The sequence below is a fragment of the Elephas maximus genome, chromosome 3, assembly GCF_024166365.1.
Source record: "Elephas maximus indicus isolate mEleMax1 chromosome 3, mEleMax1 primary haplotype, whole genome shotgun sequence".
NCBI lineage: Eukaryota > Metazoa > Chordata > Mammalia > Proboscidea > Elephantidae > Elephas > Elephas maximus.
The window spans coordinates 33,158,507-33,175,178 of NC_064821.1; the positions used below are offsets into that span (position 1 = coordinate 33,158,507).

At 46.2% G+C, this 16,672-nt stretch overlaps 1 protein-coding gene across 4 annotated transcripts; it reads left to right on the plus strand.

The window, feature by feature from the left end:
- Positions 1–303: 303 nt before the first annotated feature.
- On the plus strand, positions 304–15,862 carry CLEC17A (C-type lectin domain containing 17A). 4 transcript variants are annotated; one of them, XM_049877142.1, is made up of 12 exons: positions 304–422; positions 614–685; positions 3,562–3,594; positions 3,675–3,725; positions 3,808–3,849; positions 4,030–4,152; positions 4,916–5,056; positions 5,140–5,202; positions 7,225–7,320; positions 7,530–7,681; positions 10,971–11,080; positions 14,072–15,862. In XM_049877142.1, exons 1-12 carry the CDS (start codon positions 380–382, stop codon positions 14,202–14,204), a joined length of 1,059 nt encoding a protein of 352 aa, XP_049733099.1. In that variant the 5' UTR covers positions 304–379; the 3' UTR covers positions 14,205–15,862. The 4 variants fall into 4 exon arrangements, with proteins under 4 accessions (XP_049733099.1, XP_049733100.1, XP_049733101.1 ...); XM_049877143.1 differs by having other exon boundaries at positions 617–685; XM_049877144.1 differs by lacking the exon at positions 4,030–4,152.
- Positions 15,863–16,672: the final 810 nt, after the last annotated feature.

Consider the following 16,672-nt stretch of genomic DNA (forward strand, 5'->3'; position numbering starts at 1 on the left):
TTGGAAACTATGTTGTTTATTTCTACCTTTGTTTACTTGTTTATTGTCTGTCCTGTCTAGATTGAAAGTTCCATGAAGGAAGGAGTTTATCCATTTTTCACCCAGGGCTTGGCACTTTGTAGGAGCTTCATTGCTGATGCTATCATCCACACACCAATCCAAGCTGGGGAGATAGACGAGTGTGTCTGAGTGTGTGTGTATGTGTGTGTATGTGTGTATGCAAGTGGGTGGGGGTTTCCCTTCAGGCTGAATTTGCATGTCCTTGCCTTGAAGAAAAAAGGAACTTAGAAAGGCCCAAGACGTTGGAGTAGAAGGCACAGGGGTAGAAGCTGCAAAGCTCTAGCAGCCCCTTCTCAGGCTCCCCTTATTGGCTGCAACCATGTGCACCACGTATACTAACGCTGGCTTCCAGGACCTGTCGGGTACAAGCTTGGCCATACTCATATATATTCCATGTATATGAGGCGATTGAAAATACCATGGCTTGGGTCAGGCTGGGGTGGTCAGGACCCAGGTTACAGCATCCCGATCCTGGGGTAGCTGGGTGGGAGGCCAGGGCTTGAGGGACGGAGGAGGGAATGGGCTGGGCCCTGACTTGCTTCTTTCCTGGAAGGAGCGAGGGAGGATGAGGATGATGATTACGAGAACATGACACCACCCTACAAGGACCTTCCTCCTAAGCCAGGTAAGCGGGCTTCAGTGAGGCCAGGTGGAGGGATGTGGGGCTGGGGGGTGGGGGAGTAGGGTCCTCAGGGGCCATTGACTATATGCCCAGTCCCATGCCAGACACCACAATGGTGGGGACATCCTTGTCTGTGCCCTGCTCCCAGTCCAACGGGGGAGGAGGTTCTGAGCACAGCCTTGGGTGTGCAGGGCCGAGATGTGATAGACAAAGGGATGAGGGACTCCTGAGGGGCAATTGAAGTCTCTGCCTGCAGTGGTGGGGGCTTGGGAGCCAGGGAAGGCTTCTGTGAGGGAGCATTGGAGTAGAACTAGAAGGATGAGTAAGAATTTGTTAAGAAAACAAACCCAGGAAGAAACCACTGGGTGCAAAGGCCCCGAGATGTGAAAGCTGATGTGTTTGAGGAACTGAGAGTGGACGGTTGGTTCTCCAGCCCCCATGCATTCACATCCAAGGCCCGGTCCTGTCCCAGAACTCAGTAAGTCTGATAAGTGCATATAAAAGTGCAGGCTTGGAGGGTGTCTGTGTATCAACTCCTGCCAGGGCCCTGGAGGCTATGAGATCCCTGGGGCTCAGCCAGTCAGGCCAACTGTGTCCTTGAAAAGTAGCCATTCCATGTGGGGTGAGACTCTGCATCCCCCATTTATGAGTACAGTGTGGGGCTACCCTGAGAAATCCACGGACAGTGTGGGGTTCAGCATGAGGTAGGAGGTGAAACGGGTTCTGCTGTTTGACTGCCTCATCTCCAGCTCCAACCCCGGCCACAACATGATCTTCAAATTTAACTCCAAGACCAAGTTCACCCCCAACTTCAGGGCTACCCCCTTCCCAATGTAGACCCTCTCCATCCCAAAATGCAGACCTATCCCAGTCTCCATTGCCAACTATAACCCAACCTCAACTTCTTTTTCTTTCCCAAAGCCAGCTATGACTCTATTCTGCATTCCAACCACACCGAGTCACAGCCCTATCCACATCTCCATCACCATCCCCAAACTCAGCTCATGTTCAACCCCACCCCACCCCATCTCAGTCCAAACTCCAATCCCGACCCTAACTCCAACCTTGCTCCATGCCAAACCCCATTTTTATTCCTATCATCATTCTAACTCCATCCCCACCTCCAAACTCAACGCTGTTTTTAACTTAGGGTGACCAATTATCCCAATTTTTCCAGGGCTGAGGGGTTTCCCTGGATGTGAGACTTTCATATTAAAAAAAAAAAAAATCATTTATTGATGGATTAAAAAGGAAAAAATGTTATGTATGTACCACATAGTTATAAGAATTCTAGAAATGAAAACTCTACAAGGAAAACACTGTTTTCCCGACTTCAAGAATCAAAACTGGGGGCATGAGTAGGAAAGTTCTATTATATCCTATTAGCACGAGAATGCTTAAGGTAAAAATCCTGCAGAGATGTTCATGTCTGTGGTATACCATCGAACCAGCAGCAGGAGTAGTTTTCAGGGGCACAGGTCAGACTCTGAAAAAAGAGGCAGAAAAAGTCAGGTTGTTCAGATCTAGCTTTTATTAGGGAACTTACAGACAGAGGTCTGCACCAAGATTCCCGTGATGGATGGCGACATACCAAGTCACCCGGGTAGGGGCCTGCATAAGGCATGCAGGGTGGGGGTTTAGATACTTAGTGTTTATGTGCAAGGATACGAGCAAAGGACTCAGGAAAAACTATATCTAATCTACGATGGATGGGCTTGTTTTTGTACTAGTTAATGGGTTCTGTCTTAGTTATCTAGTGCTGCCATAACAGAAATACCACAAGTGGGTGGCTTTAACAAAGAGAAATTTATTTTCTCACAGTCTAGTAGGTTACAAGTCTAAATTCAGGGTGTCAGGTCCAGGGGAAGGCTTTCTCTCTCTGTTGGCTCTGGAGGAAAGTCCTTGTCTTCAATCTTACCATGGTCGAGAAGCTTCTCAGGCACAGGGACCCCATGTCCAAAGGACGTGCTCTGCTCCTGGTGCTGCTTTCTTGGTGGTATGAGGTCCCCAACTCTCTGCTTTCTTCCCTTTCCTTTTATCTCTTGTAAGAGAAAAGATGGTGCAGGTCGCACCCCAAGGAAACTCCCTTTACATTGGAGCAGGGAGGTGACATGAGTAAGGGTGGTGTTACCATCCCACCCTAATCCTCTTTAGCATAAAATTACAATCACAAAATGGAGGACAACTACACAATACTGGGAATCATGGCCTACCCAAGTTGACACATATTTTTTGGGGGACACAATTCAATCCATGACAGGTTCCAGTTGAAGTTACCATGATGTCAGCTGTTTGGTGTATTTTTTCCTGGCCCAGGTCGCTGCTCAGTAAGGTACCCTGGTTTTTTCCCAGAGTTCTTTGTAGGCAGGGTCCATCTTGTATTTTTTATGGCCCTCTCAACATCCAAATATTACCATAATTATTTTTAAAATATTAAAAAAATCAATTATATCTTTAAAATTTTTAATTATATAGATATTACATGGTCATTATAGAAAAATTGGAAAATTCAAGTAACCAGGATGCATGTAATAATCACCGTAATCCCTCCAAGTAGAGAAAACATTTTTAACATTCTAATGGACCTTCCTCCCCACTCCATCTCTCTTTCTCTGTATGTGGGAAAACTGGGAAAGTCGCAGGAAATTCAGGATGACTAGTCACTCTACCTTAACCCTGTTGTTGTTGTTAGGTGCCGTGGAGTCGGTTCTGAATCATCGTGACCCTATGTATGACAGAACCGTGTGTTCATGCCTAAATTCGATTCTCACACTGAACCCCATCTTCACCTCCCATTGCAATCCCAACTTGATTTTCATCACTTTCTTCAATCTTGTTCCCATCCTCAGACAAGTTTTAACCTGAGCTTCTCTTCTCAGGTTCAATGGCTCCTCCAAGACCTCCAAGGGCAGGTGAGCTGGGGCTGGGGGTACAGGAGACCCAGTGCTGACTTAGCCCTGTTGAGACTGAGCAACCATTCCTCCCTCCCCAGTAAAGAAGATGAAGAGTCCCTCAATTCTGTGCAAGCCCCAGAAGATGGCAGGTGAGAGTCTAGAGCTGGGACATCTGGCTCACCTGGCTGGTTGCCTGCTCTTCATGATCATTTTCTTTCTGACCCCTTCCAGGGCTGGACCTCACCCCTATCTCCTGCACATATCCTCAACAAGGTGAGTAGTAGAAAGACCGTTTCAGAAGCCTGAGAGAGGGGGCACCTGGAAGCATCACAGCCCACTATTTCTCCAGTTCCCCCATTCTGACCAGAAAACAAAGCTGAGAGATAGGGAGACTCTTTGATGATGGAGTCTTTTGGTAAGTTGTCCATAAATCTCTCTGCCTCTTTCTCCCAGGTATTGAACTGGAGCCTCCTCCATCCCGGCCGCCCCCAGCCAGCAAGTCCTTATCTCCTCCTAGTATGCACCATATCCTCTCTCATCAGCCAGGGCATTTGAATCAGACATATAGCTCCCAGGGTAAGACATGGGGCCAGAGGGAACTTTTTTCCCTTTCAGAAGCTTCTCCCCACTGAGTATAGGCAGACCCCCAGGGTCCCAGGGTCCCAGGGCTTAGAAGAGATGAGACATCTACAGCACTGAGACCTGCCAGGTACTCTTCAGGCCCAACCTTTTGCTTGAATAAGACATGGGGAACATTTGCTGCCCAGATGTAAGAGCCACTGGCTTCTTTGGACAGGGAGCAGCTTGGGCAGCTGATGGTTTATCTTTCCCCATCCTTTGTATAGTTGGGCCTTTTTTTTTTTTTCAATCCAATCTGACAATCTCTGGCATTTAATTAATTAGACCGTTTATGTTTAATGTAATTATTGATAGAATTGGATTTAGGTCTACATGTTATTAATTTTTTTTCTGTATGTCCTCTCTATTTTTGTTCTTCTATTTCGTAGTATCATTTGTTAGGAGATAACATGTCCTAGATGTTAAATAGCACAGCTGGTTCTTATTTGCAAAATGGGAATAATACACTGATGTCCTAAGAGCGAGGATCCAATAAGATAATAAGGATGTTAACATGATGCTTGGTGCACAGTAAAGTTCCATAAATGTTCAGGCCCTCTTTGGTGTTTGCTTTCCCTGTCATTCTCTTGCTGACCCCATCTGGTGATACAGCCATGACTACATACCTCTGTCCCCCCTCCTCTTGGATAAAGGCTCAAGGGTCCCTTCCTCACTCTCCAAAGCACTGGTAGCAGTCTTTCCACTTCCTGTCCCTCTACAGCAACTCCAGTACCCTACCTCAGCCAGAAGCCAGGGGGTTCTGGGCGCTGCTGGGAGGACAGACTGATGGTATGGCTGTGTGCGCTGGTGGTGGTTTCACTGCTCCTGGGGTGCATTAGCCTGGCTGTGACCCTGACTAAGTGTGAGTAGGGCCAGGATGGGGTGTGGGGGAGATTGGTGTAGGGTACAGGATGACCCGGGCTCAAACTGGACTCCTTCTCGTAGACCAGGCAGTGGTGGAAGAACTGAGGATGTTAACCTTTCAGCAGATGGCGTGGCAAGCAAATGGTGAGTGCTTTCAGTCATTCCTTCATACTACTGATATTGAGCACCTACTATGTGCCAGGCACTGTGCTAAGCACTGGGGGTAGAGTGGTGAACACATCAGAAAGAGTCCCTGTCCTTATTCACTTAGGCAGTTTGTGTCTAGATCTGTACTGTTTAATATGATTGCCATGAGTCCTGTGTGGCTATTGAGCACTAGAAATGTGGTCAGTCCTAACAGAGATGTGTTGTTGTTGTTGTTGTTGTTAGGTGCCGTAGAGTCGGTTCTGACTAATAGCGACCCTATGCACAACAGAACGAAACACTGCCCGGTCCTGAGCCATCCTTACAATCGTTGTTATGCTTGTATCTTTTGAGTGCCTTCCAACCTGGGGGGCTCACCTTCCAGCACTATATCAGACAACGTTCTGCTGCTATTCGTAAGGTTTTCACTGGCTAATGCTTTTCAGAAGTAGACTGCCGGGTCCTTCTTCCTAGTCTGTCTTAGTCTGGAAGCTCAGCTGAAACCTGTCCTCCATGGGTGACCCTGCTGGTATCTGAATACCGGTGGCATAGCCTCCAGCATCACAGCAACATGCAAGCCCCCCCAGTACGACAAACTGACAGATGTGGGGGAGAGTTGGGTTGTAAGTGTAAAATACACACTGATTTCAAAGACTTACTATGAAAAAATCATGTAAAAAAGACTCATTAATAATTTTTCAGGTTTATTTCACATTGAAATGACAATTTTGAATATATTGGAATAAGTAAAAATATCACTCAAATTAATTTTACCTGTTTTTTTTTTTTTTACTTTAAAAAATGTGGTAGTAAAAATTACATATGTGGTTCACATTATTATTCTGTTAGATTGTGCTGGTATAGATAGACAGTCATTAATTGAATTCCACTCAAATGGGTATAAAATTCCAGAATTTGATAAATAGTCCAAAGGAAGAAGAATTTGGTCTTATAAAAATGTCTAAACAGGGGTCTTGATCTTCTCTTGGGGGGCCATAAAGAGCTTCCCTAATGAAGTGGTGGTGCAGCTGAGTGAAGGAAGGGAAGGGGTTAACCAGGTGAGGGGTTAAGGGTCTTAGGCATGTGCAAAGGCCCTGTGGTAAAAGGCAGCATCTCAAGTACAAGGGAGGAGGATGGTGCAGTTGAGCAAGTGAGAGATTATAGTGGCTTGGATAAAGATAGTGGCCAGGGAACAGAGAGAAGTGGGTGGAGTAGAAAGAAGTTTAGGAGGCAAATTTGGCAGGACCTGGGAATGGATTGGGAATGGTGGTGCGTGAGAGGGAGCGGTGTCAAGATAACTTATGTTTCTGTCTTAGGCAATTGAAGCACTATCCATTGAGCTGGGAATGTTGGAGGAGGGTCAAGTTTGTGGGGGAAGGTCACATATTAGTTGGAGAAGAGTTTTCTGGGTTGGGCTGGGCTTCGCCATGACTGCCGAAGCCTAGGAATTACTCCATTCCACATGCCCCCTGCCCCATACCTCACATCAAGCCACTTTCCTACTCAAATCCCATCCATGACTCCTCAGTGCCCAGAATCCAATGAGAAACCTTGGCTTGGAGTTCAAGGACCCAGCCATCAGACCTCGCCCTACTTTGAGCTCAAGCTTTTCCGGATTCCTCTCTGTCCCTTCCGTACCAGCCTTCCTGAGCCTACTTGCCCCTGCAACTTTGTTCCTGAAGTGGTCCCTGCCTGCTGTGCCTCAATTTTCTTCTCACAGTTACTGAATCAAAGCCCACTTCCTCAAGGAAGTCTTCAAAAGCTCACTTCCTCTAGGAAGCCCACTGCCCTCACTCCTCCAAACCCCAGGGATTACTCCCTCCTCTGAGCCCCTCTAGGGCTCCTTCTGGGCACTGAGCATGGTTTTGTGTTTGGTTTTTGAGCTTTATCACTACCCCCTAGGACGTGGGTGTGATAGGAGCACAGCTCTTGCTTCTCTCTAGTGTGTCTGCAGTTAGCAGGGGGTGGGTGAGTGGGTGGGAGCTCTAGGTCTCTAACCCTCAAGCCCATCCCTGCTGACAGTGACTGGAATGGCAGGGCTAGCTGGCCTGAAGAAGGACACTGATCGCTTAAGAGCTGACACTAACCAGTCCCTGGTGGAACTTCGGGGCTTATTAGGTGAGTGGAACTTGGGGAACTGCCCAGAGAGGGGGGCACGGCCAAGCCAGCACATTGCATAAACTCCATGAGAGCCATTCTCAGTGCAGTCTGTGTGAATAGTGCCCTCTGGAGATGAGCAATGCACAGCTTGGACAGCTGTACATGGCATAGCACGTACATGACCCTGGCTCTGGGGCCACCCTGACAAAATCCTATCCTGTCCCCAGGCTGTACCAGGGTCACCTGCCCCGACGGCTGGCTCCCCTTCGAGGGCAAATGTTACTACTTCTCCCAAGTTACCAAGTCATGGGAGGAAGCCAGGAAGTTCTGCCAGGAGAATTATTCTCACCTGGTCATCATCAGCAGCTTTGCTGAGCAGGTGAGCTGTCCCCGTTGAACCCCTGTGAACGAGCAGGGCCAGCCTACCTCTCTTCCAGGATTCACACATCCTGCTCCGGATGGAAAGAAATTGGAATGGCTTTTGAGTCACTAAGAATGTAGCATCATGCAGAGATTAAGAGGGTTTTCTCTGCTGGAGTTCAAATCCTGATTGTGTTGTTGTGACCTTGGCTCTCCAAGCCACAGTTGCATCTCTAACATGGGATATAATTATGGTTATCTTTTAGGTAGCACTTTCTATTCTTTAGGCTGTATTCCAAACACCTTACATGCATTAACCTATTTATTCCTCACAACAACCTTACGTGTGGTTGTTGAGGTTAGGAGAGGTTATATTATGCTGCAGTAACAGTCTTCGAAATCTTAATGATACACCGTTGGAAGAGTATGAGGCAAACGATGCATTGGCTCTTAAAGCTTCCACCAAGATACAACCCACATACTTCCACTCACAAAGGAAGTCACGCAGGCAGTCTTATTCTTTAAGGTGATAGGGAAGTATAGTCTTACCTGTGTGTATCCAGAAGGAAAACCTAGAATATTTGTAAACAACTTTAACGGCTTACTACTACTACAGCTAAGTAGCATTATCATTTGTACACGGTATGTATCACTTATACTTCACAGGTGAGCAATTTGAGGCACAGTACACTTAAACAACTTGCCTGTGTTCACTCACAACTAGTAGGTGTCAGAGCTGGGATCTGAACCCAGGTAGCTGTCTTCAAAGTCCACAGTCTTAACATAGCAGTATTTAATTATTGCTAGCATGGTTTATCTTTTCCCATCATTTTACTTTTGACCTATCTATATGATTATATTTAAAGTGGGTTTCTGTAGACAGCATATAGTTGGATCTTGTTTGTTGTTAATGTCTTTTTAATCCAAACTGACAATCTTTGGCTTTTAATTGGTGCATTTAGATCATTTACATTTAATGTAATTATTGATATGGTCGAACTCATCTTATTGTTTTTTTTCCTTGTGCGTACCCTCTTTTTTTTTATTCCTCTTTTCCTCTTAGCATCACTTGTATGAGTAGCTAACATAGAGGATTTTCAGAAGGATTAAATGAAATAATGTAAGTAGGGCAGGTACAAATCATTCTACCTAAACTGAGGGGCACAAGAAATATAATTTACTTTCCTTTAAGTAACTCATGTTAGTCCTTCTTTTGAGGATAAAAACTAAAACCAAACCTGTTGCCATTGAGTCACTCCAGGCTCATTGCAACCGATGGTGGACATTTAATTTGAGTCAATTGGGGTCTCCATTTTTCTTCTGAATGGGCACAGCTCATGTGGGGTCAAGGTGAAAGGGAACACATGGCTGTCCTTGAAGTCTTTACCTCAAACTGGTATCCACTGGGACATCTACTGACTGTGTGATCTTGGGTGAGTTGTTTACCTTCTCTGTGCTACAGTTTTCTCATCTATAAAATGGGGATAATAATAATACTTACCTCAGTGGAGTGGGTCGTGAAAAGGATCAAATGAGATAATCTGTGTAAAGTGCATAGCTTGCTCATTAACTCGTTAATACAACCAAATTTTCTGAGCACCTACTGTGTGCTAGGCACTATTCCAAGCACTGGAGATCCAGCAGTGGCCAAGACAGACTAGGTGCCTCTTCTCAGAGTGTCCTCATTTTGGTGTCTGGCAGATAGCAAGGACTCTCTGTATTTCAGCTTTTCTCCTGGTTATCTGATTCTCAGTCATTGGACCACCAGGGCTGTCCCTGAGGTGTCCTACTTCCCTGTCAGCAAGGTCTTTTGGGTTTGGAGGTGTCCCCACCTCTTCCCTGCTATTCTTGGGCACGAGGGGCTTTACTGCTTCTTCTACCATATGCTGGGGTGTGAGAGCCTGTGAAGCCCCCTAAGGTTCCATCTAACACCCCTGACAGCTAACTGGGGCTTTACCCAGGAAATGGGGCCCTGGTCTCCTCTGCTTTTGGAGCCCCAAACCATCTGTGGTTTTTGCCATAACCTGGGCTTCACCAGGGATGACTTGCAGGGCCCCACCCACACCTTCGTAATTTCCTACTGCTATGCTTCCGGTTCACCATTTTAGGCAATCTATTTTTGGTGTTGAGATTGGTGAGGTGTGATTTGCATAAGGTAAAATGCACAGATCCTAAGTGTAGGTTCAGGGAGTTTTGACAGATATATACACTTGTATAACCATCAACCTAATCAAGATATAGAACATTTCCACCACCCCAGAAATTTCCCTCATGCCCCTTTTCCAGTCAAAACCCCCTCCCACGCCCACCCCAGAGGCATCCACTGATCTGATTTCCATCACCATAGGTTAGATTTTGATTTTAATGAGACATTTTCATCCTAATCTTTTGTCTTTGACGTAAGTCCCTTCTTTTCTCCCAAAGGCTTTTAAGCATTTGAAATACAAATGCCAGGAAAATTCCCCCTTTCCCCTTTCTCTTTTCCCTTCACTTTCTGTTCCTGAGGCAATGAAATTGTTTGCTGCCTAGGTGCACATTATGGATGTAGGGTGGCGTGCAAGTACCAGGGAAACACCAGTCGTGTTAGCTGTTTTCCGGTCAGCCCCAACTCATGGTGACCCCATGCACAATGGAATAAAATGCTGCCTGGTCCTGCGTCATCACCATGGTTGTGGATTGGACTGCTGTGATCCATGGGATTTTCACTGGCTGATTTTCAAAAGGAGATCACCAGTCCTTTCTTCCTAGTTCGTCTTAGTCTGGGAGCTCTGCTGAAACCTGTTCAGTGTCATAGCAACATGCAAGCCACCACTGACAAAGGGTGGTAGCTGCACATGGGGTGCATTGGCCGGGAACTGAACAGTCTCCCACATGGAAGGCAAGAATTCTACCACGGAACAATCAATATAGTTAAAGTGTTACTTAAGTGTTATAACATTAAATGTTAAAATGTCACAGTCCTTACTATGTGTCTGGACACTATTCTGATGGCTTTATACCTATTAACTCATTTAAGTCTCACAAAAGCCATAGGAGGTAGCTACTGTTATTATCCCATTTTACAGATGAGGAAACTGAGGCACAGAGTGGTTGGTCACGTGCAAAATCTCGTGGCAGGGAAGGTTATCCTCCCACATGTGGCAACGTGGGAGGTTGGTGGTGATCTTGTTCTACATGTCGTATGCCCTGGAATGTGACTGGAGGATGGCATTCGAAAGTGTTAAATACTTGGAGCAGAGTGGAGGCGGGGCGCTCACCCTGAGGGTCATGTAGTGGAACTGGTGGCTGACTTGAGTTTGTACCTGCAGAATTTTGTGGCCAAAGCTCATGGCTCTCCGCGAGTGTACTGGTTGGGGCTGAATGACAAGGACCACGAAGGGGACTGGCACTGGCTGGATGGGTCGCCTGTCACATTAAGGCAAGTTCCCAGGGCCCCTGGGGTCTCTCTGCTTCTTCTGTGCCCCAGACCACAGGGACAGAATAAGGGGAAGAGGGTGCGTGGCTGGGGACCTGGAGCTGATTCTTACTGGTACAGCTGTTGTTGCTGTGTGCCGTCGAGTCAATTCTGACTCATAATGACTCTACAGGACAAAGTAGAACTGCTCCATAGGGTTTCCTAGGCTGTACTCTTTATGGGGGAACCCTGGTGGCATAGTGGTTAAGTGCTACAGCTGCCAGACAAAAGGTCAGCAGTTCGAATCCACCAGGCACTCCTTGGAAACCCTATGGGGCAGTCCTACTCTGTCCTTTAGGGTCGCTATGAGTCAGAATTGACTCGAAGGCAATGAGTAATGAGTAGTCTTTACAGGAGCAGATTGCCAGTCTTTTCTTCAGCAGAGCTGCTGGTGGGATTGAACTGCCAACATTTCAGTCACCAGCTGAGCATTTAACCATTGACCCATTAGGCCTCCTTGGTACAGGTGTACTGGCTGCTACATATAGAACAATTTCTTTCCTGGTTGGTAAATTGCAATCACTCTTAGCCCCCTGAGTGTCCCTATCCTGCCTCCTGGAATACCCCACCTCTCCAAAACTAAAGGCATGGAAGAGGCCCAGGCACTCTGATTGGGGGTACAGCATTGGTGATCCCTCCTGGGCATTTCCTCTTTCCTGTGTCCTTGTCACCTTTGCAGTCCAAGCCAGCAGACTCTCTAGAACCTCAGGCTGGGCAGAACAGGGGCAGCAGGAGGGTGCTGTTTTGTGACAAGACCTTTATTTTCCTCCATTGTAATATCTCAACCTTTTAGTAAAAAAAACCCAAACCAAGCCCATTGTCAAGTTGATTCTGACTCATAGTGACCCTATAGCGTAAAGTAGAGCTACCCCGTAGGGTTTCCAAGGAGCACCTGGTAGATTTGAACTGCCAACCTTTTGGTTAGCAGCTGTAGCTTTTAACCACTACGCCACCAGGGTTTCCAACATTTTAGTAAAACTGCTCAAATATATCAAGTCCTCAGGCCAATGGCTGGACAAAGAAGGAAAGGAGGGGTAGCCACAGGGTGGGAGGAAGAGGAAGATTAAAACATTTTTTTTTTTATCAGGGTGAAAATATATACAACGAAACATATGCCAATTCAATGATTTCCACACGCATAATTCAGTGACACTGATTACATTCTTTAATGAAGACATTTTTAATTAGACTTTTTCTTGTGAGGTAATTGTATATTAACATGCAGTTGTAAGAAATAATGCAGAATGTCCCGTGCTCTGCTGTTTTTTTTTTTTTTTTCTGAAGAGAAAGATTTTGATTTATCCAATGATGAGCAGCGTCTCCTTTTTTTACTGAAGATCCTAGAAGGATGGGCAGCTCTCCCATTAGAGATAACGTGGCATGACGTGGCACTGGTATGGCGTGACTCAGCTTGGATCCTCTCACGGGGCTGGTGCATCCATTCCCCAGCTGTGTGAGCAATGGCTGCTAAGGGCTCATGGTTACGCCTTCTCCAGAGAGTTGCCCTCAACTGAATGGGTGCCTCCTCACCTAGGAGGTTCCTTGCCTCCCACTGGGTCAGGCACAGCCAATGACTAACTGTGAGAAGCCCTAACACCTTATCTCAAGTTGGTATAGCTCTGTGGTGCCTTTCACCCGCCAGAGCTCCCCGTGGGATTAGGTGGAGGCTGGACCCAGCTGAATTCATATTCTTGCTCAACTTCTGCCCCTGTCTCATCCTACTTCCCTTCACCAAACCCTTTACTAAACTCATTGCCTTGGAGTTGCTTCTGACTCCAACTCATGGCAACACCATGTGTGTAGTTTCTTTTTTTAAAAAATAATTTATTTTATTTTTGTTGTGGTTGAGAATATACACAGTGGACCATACACCAATTCAACAGTTTCTACATGTACAATTCAGTGACATTGATTATATTCTTCCAGTTGTGCAACCATTCTCACCCTCCTTTTCTGAGTTGTTCCTCCCCTGCTAACATAAACTCACTGCTCCCTAAGTTTCCTGTCTAATCTTTTGAGTTGCTAATGCCGATTTGATTCCGTACAGATAGATCTTCAAAGAGCACAATGCTCAAGGCCGACATTCTTTACTAGTTAAGCTAAATGATTGTTTGGTTTTAAGAAGACATCAGGGGATATTTTTGGTTTAAGGTTTAAAGATCGTCCATAGGGTTTTCAAGGCTGTGAACTATCAGAAGAAAATTGCCAGGCCTTTTTTCTGAGGGACCTCTGAGTGGGTTCAAACTGCCAATCTTTTGGTTAGTAGTCGACTGCTTAACTGTTTGCACTACACAGGGACACCGCTTCCCTCACAGCATCCCCTTAATAAATCCCATGTACCTAGATCCCTCTGCTTTTGGGAGCCTGACCTAAGACATTACAACATATGGAAGGTTGGAAAGATTGGGATGTAAAGGAAGGGCTCCTTAAAAGAGATGGAGGAGACTGACCAGATGCAGGAAACTAATTCAGGATGGTGAACCGTCCTGGTGAACAGGGAGATGGGGCTGAGCTAGGATGTGCAAGCCAGGGCCAAGGGGATGATCGAAAGTTTGGTGGTTGGAACCCACCAGCCACTCCTTGGGACAAAGATGTGACAGTCTGCTTCCATAAAGATTACAGCCTTGGAAATTCTATGGGGCAGTTCTACTCTGTCCTATAGGGTAGCTATGAGTTGGAATCAACTTGATGGCAATGAGTTTTTTTTTTAACAGTGCATTAGTGTAGTACCTTTGTTATAATTTATGAACCAATATAGATATGCTATTATTAACTAAAGTCCATAGTTAATGTTAGTGTTCACATTCTTGTTCATATTCTTTTCTATGGGTTTTGAAAATGCATACTGTCGTGATGCCACCATTACAGTATTATATGGAACGGTTTCACCACCTAAAAATGCCCTGTGCTTAACATGTTCATCCCTCCTTCCTCTTCTCCTCCTTTTCCATGTAGTTTCTGGGGCCCAGAGGAACCCAACAACATCCATGAAGAGGACTGTGCCAGCATGAACAATGATGGTACCTGGAATGACCTTGCTTGTAGTAAAACTACATATTGGATTTGTGAGCGGAAATGCTCCTGCTGAAGCTCAGGACTAAGGCTGGGGGCTGTACCCAGTGCCTCTCAGCTCTTGGAGATGAGTACCTCCTGCCCTTCCACAGAGGCCCCGCCTCTTCATGAACAGACATGGATGTGGCCAAATTGGAACAGTAGCCTGGAAGTACAAGTCCCTGGGATGCAAGACAGGCCAGTTCTAGGGCAAGGACAGGGGCTTGCTCAAATAGATGGTGAGCTGGAGGGACACTCAGGACTTGGTGGTGGTCTCCAGTCCTGGGCCTGGTGGGCATTCACCAAGTTTGCCATCATGGGTCTTGGGAACTGGTGGCCCCAGGGCTCTGGGTCTGATGTTGAACCCAGGACTGAAATGCCCTGGTTTCTCTGAACCATGATGAGCTGGGACTGAGCTCCCTTATTTCTGACCTGGTGTGGACCAGCTTCTGGGATGTAGGTGAGGCAAAACTATTCTTGACAAGCAACTTTCTTGATGAGGTTTGCCCAAGTCAGATGGTAGAATTTGACTTCTTCTGAGATCTGGCCCGTAGAACTTCTAGAAAGCCAGACCAGCTGAAAGACAAGTCTTCGGTCAGGTCCATAGGACAAGCATGGAGATATCTACCCATACGTGCCCTCAAGCTGTCTGTGGGTTATAAAGATTCTTGATGATATAATTCATTTTACTTCTGTATGGACTTTCTTGGGCTATTAGCTCTTGTAATGTTCGTGTTTCTCAAAATTCTACTTTGTTGTATGGGACAGTTCTGGTCGTGGCAGGATGTTTAGTGTCCCTGGCCCTTGCCCACTAAATGCCAGAATTACCCCACCTTCATCATCATGACAACCAAAAAATGCACCCTGGAGGGCTGGTACTACCCTGAGCTGAGCACAACTCAACTGAGCAACCCCTTTAGGCAATCATTGAACTCGATCCTGAGATAGGTGCTGTCTTAGACATCTAGTGCTGCCATAACAGAAATACCACAAGGGGATGGCTTTAACAAAGTGAAATATATTTCCTCACAGTCTAGTAGGTTACAAGTCCAAATTCAGGGCACTGGCTCCAGGGGAACACTTTCTGTCTCTCTTGGCTCTGGATGAAGGTCTTTGTTCTCAATTTTCCCCTGGTCGAGGAGCTTCTCAGGCGCAGGGACCCCATGTCCAAAGGATGCACTCTGCTCCTGGTGCTGCTTTCTTGATGGTGTGAGGTCCTCAACTCTCTGCTTGCTTCCCTTTCCTTTTATCTCTTGAGAGATAAAAAGTGGTGCAGGCCACACCCCAGGGAAATTCCCTTTACCTTGGATCTGGGAGGTGACTTAAGGGTGGTGTTACAATCCCACTCTAATCCTTTTTAACATAAAATTACAATCACAAAATGGAGGACAACTACAGAATATTGGGAATCATGGCCCAGCCAAATTGATACATATTTTGGGGGGAAACAATTCAATCTATTACAGGTGCACATTCTCTAAACCAAGCAATTTATTTACCAACAAGTTGCCTTTGACTAATTGTAGAGTCTTTCCTGTTTTGAGGGAAAGCAGGTGATTAAGGCGAGGAAGCTCTGAGAAGAGGGGGCTGTGGGGAGGCTGGGACTCACTTCACTTTTGCTTCCTCTCCCTTTGTCTCCTCCCACCTCCACACCCTTGCCTCAATTCATGAGTACCCAAACCAGCCCACCATACTCTCCACACTTGCAGAGTGGGTGGAGGTCCTGTTCTATGCCCTGCACCCAGGGGACCCTTGGTTCACGTAACTGCTTCTCTGGGGCCAGGGGAAGTTCCCACATCTCAGAAGAGGAAACTTCAGTTTCCCTCAACATGTGTGTGAGAAATGAGGAAGCAGGGGGCTGTGGTCACAACTATGAGTCACACTGAGGTCCCCCAAGTGGAGATGGCTCCAACCTATCTTACTTTCATATATTGCAGGGAGGTAAACAGGAAAGAAGTCCCTTTTTAACCACTTTCGGACCAAGGGATCAAAGGTTGAAGGCTTTTGCTAATAAAATTAATAGCCATGGTTTATCAAGCACATATTGTTAGATGCATGCAGTGGTTCTTATTTAATATTTGCTACAACTCTGTGAGGTTGGAATAATTACCCACCCCATTTTACAAGTGGGAAGACTGAGGCCCAGAAGGGTCTCATGGCTTGTCCATTGTCATTCAGTGGATAAATGGCAGAGCTGTGATTTGGTCTCAGTTTGTCCCTCCAATGGTTGGTCTCTTTCTGTAGCATCTGCTGCCTTCCAAGGGATTATTGGTAAATTTCAATTATCCCTGAGGACCCTGGACCTTGTAACCCTGCTCTCAGCTACCTATTATGGGAAAGGAGCAATGTGGTATGTGTAGTGGAAAAGAATAAAATATTTACTATCTGTCCCTTTAGATAAACGTTTGCTGGCTACTTTTAGCATATTTATGCTAGGCTAAGAGAGGAGACAGGGGCTGAGTTGCTAATTGTGTGGTTCTCCTGGGACTATTACAATAATCCAGG

Bases quoted from the DNA above. Each gene is read 5' to 3' on its own strand.
- CLEC17A (XM_049877142.1), top strand. From the start codon at position 380: ATGTGCACCACGTATACTAACGCTGGCTTCCAGGACCTGTCGG. The intron at 7,682-10,970 runs GTGAGCTGTCCC...TTGTACCTGCAG, and splicing joins TCAGCAGCTTTGCTGAGCAG to AATTTTGTGGCCAAAGCTCA. The intron at 11,081-14,071 runs GCAAGTTCCCAG...TTTTCCATGTAG, and splicing joins GGGTCGCCTGTCACATTAAG to TTTCTGGGGCCCAGAGGAAC.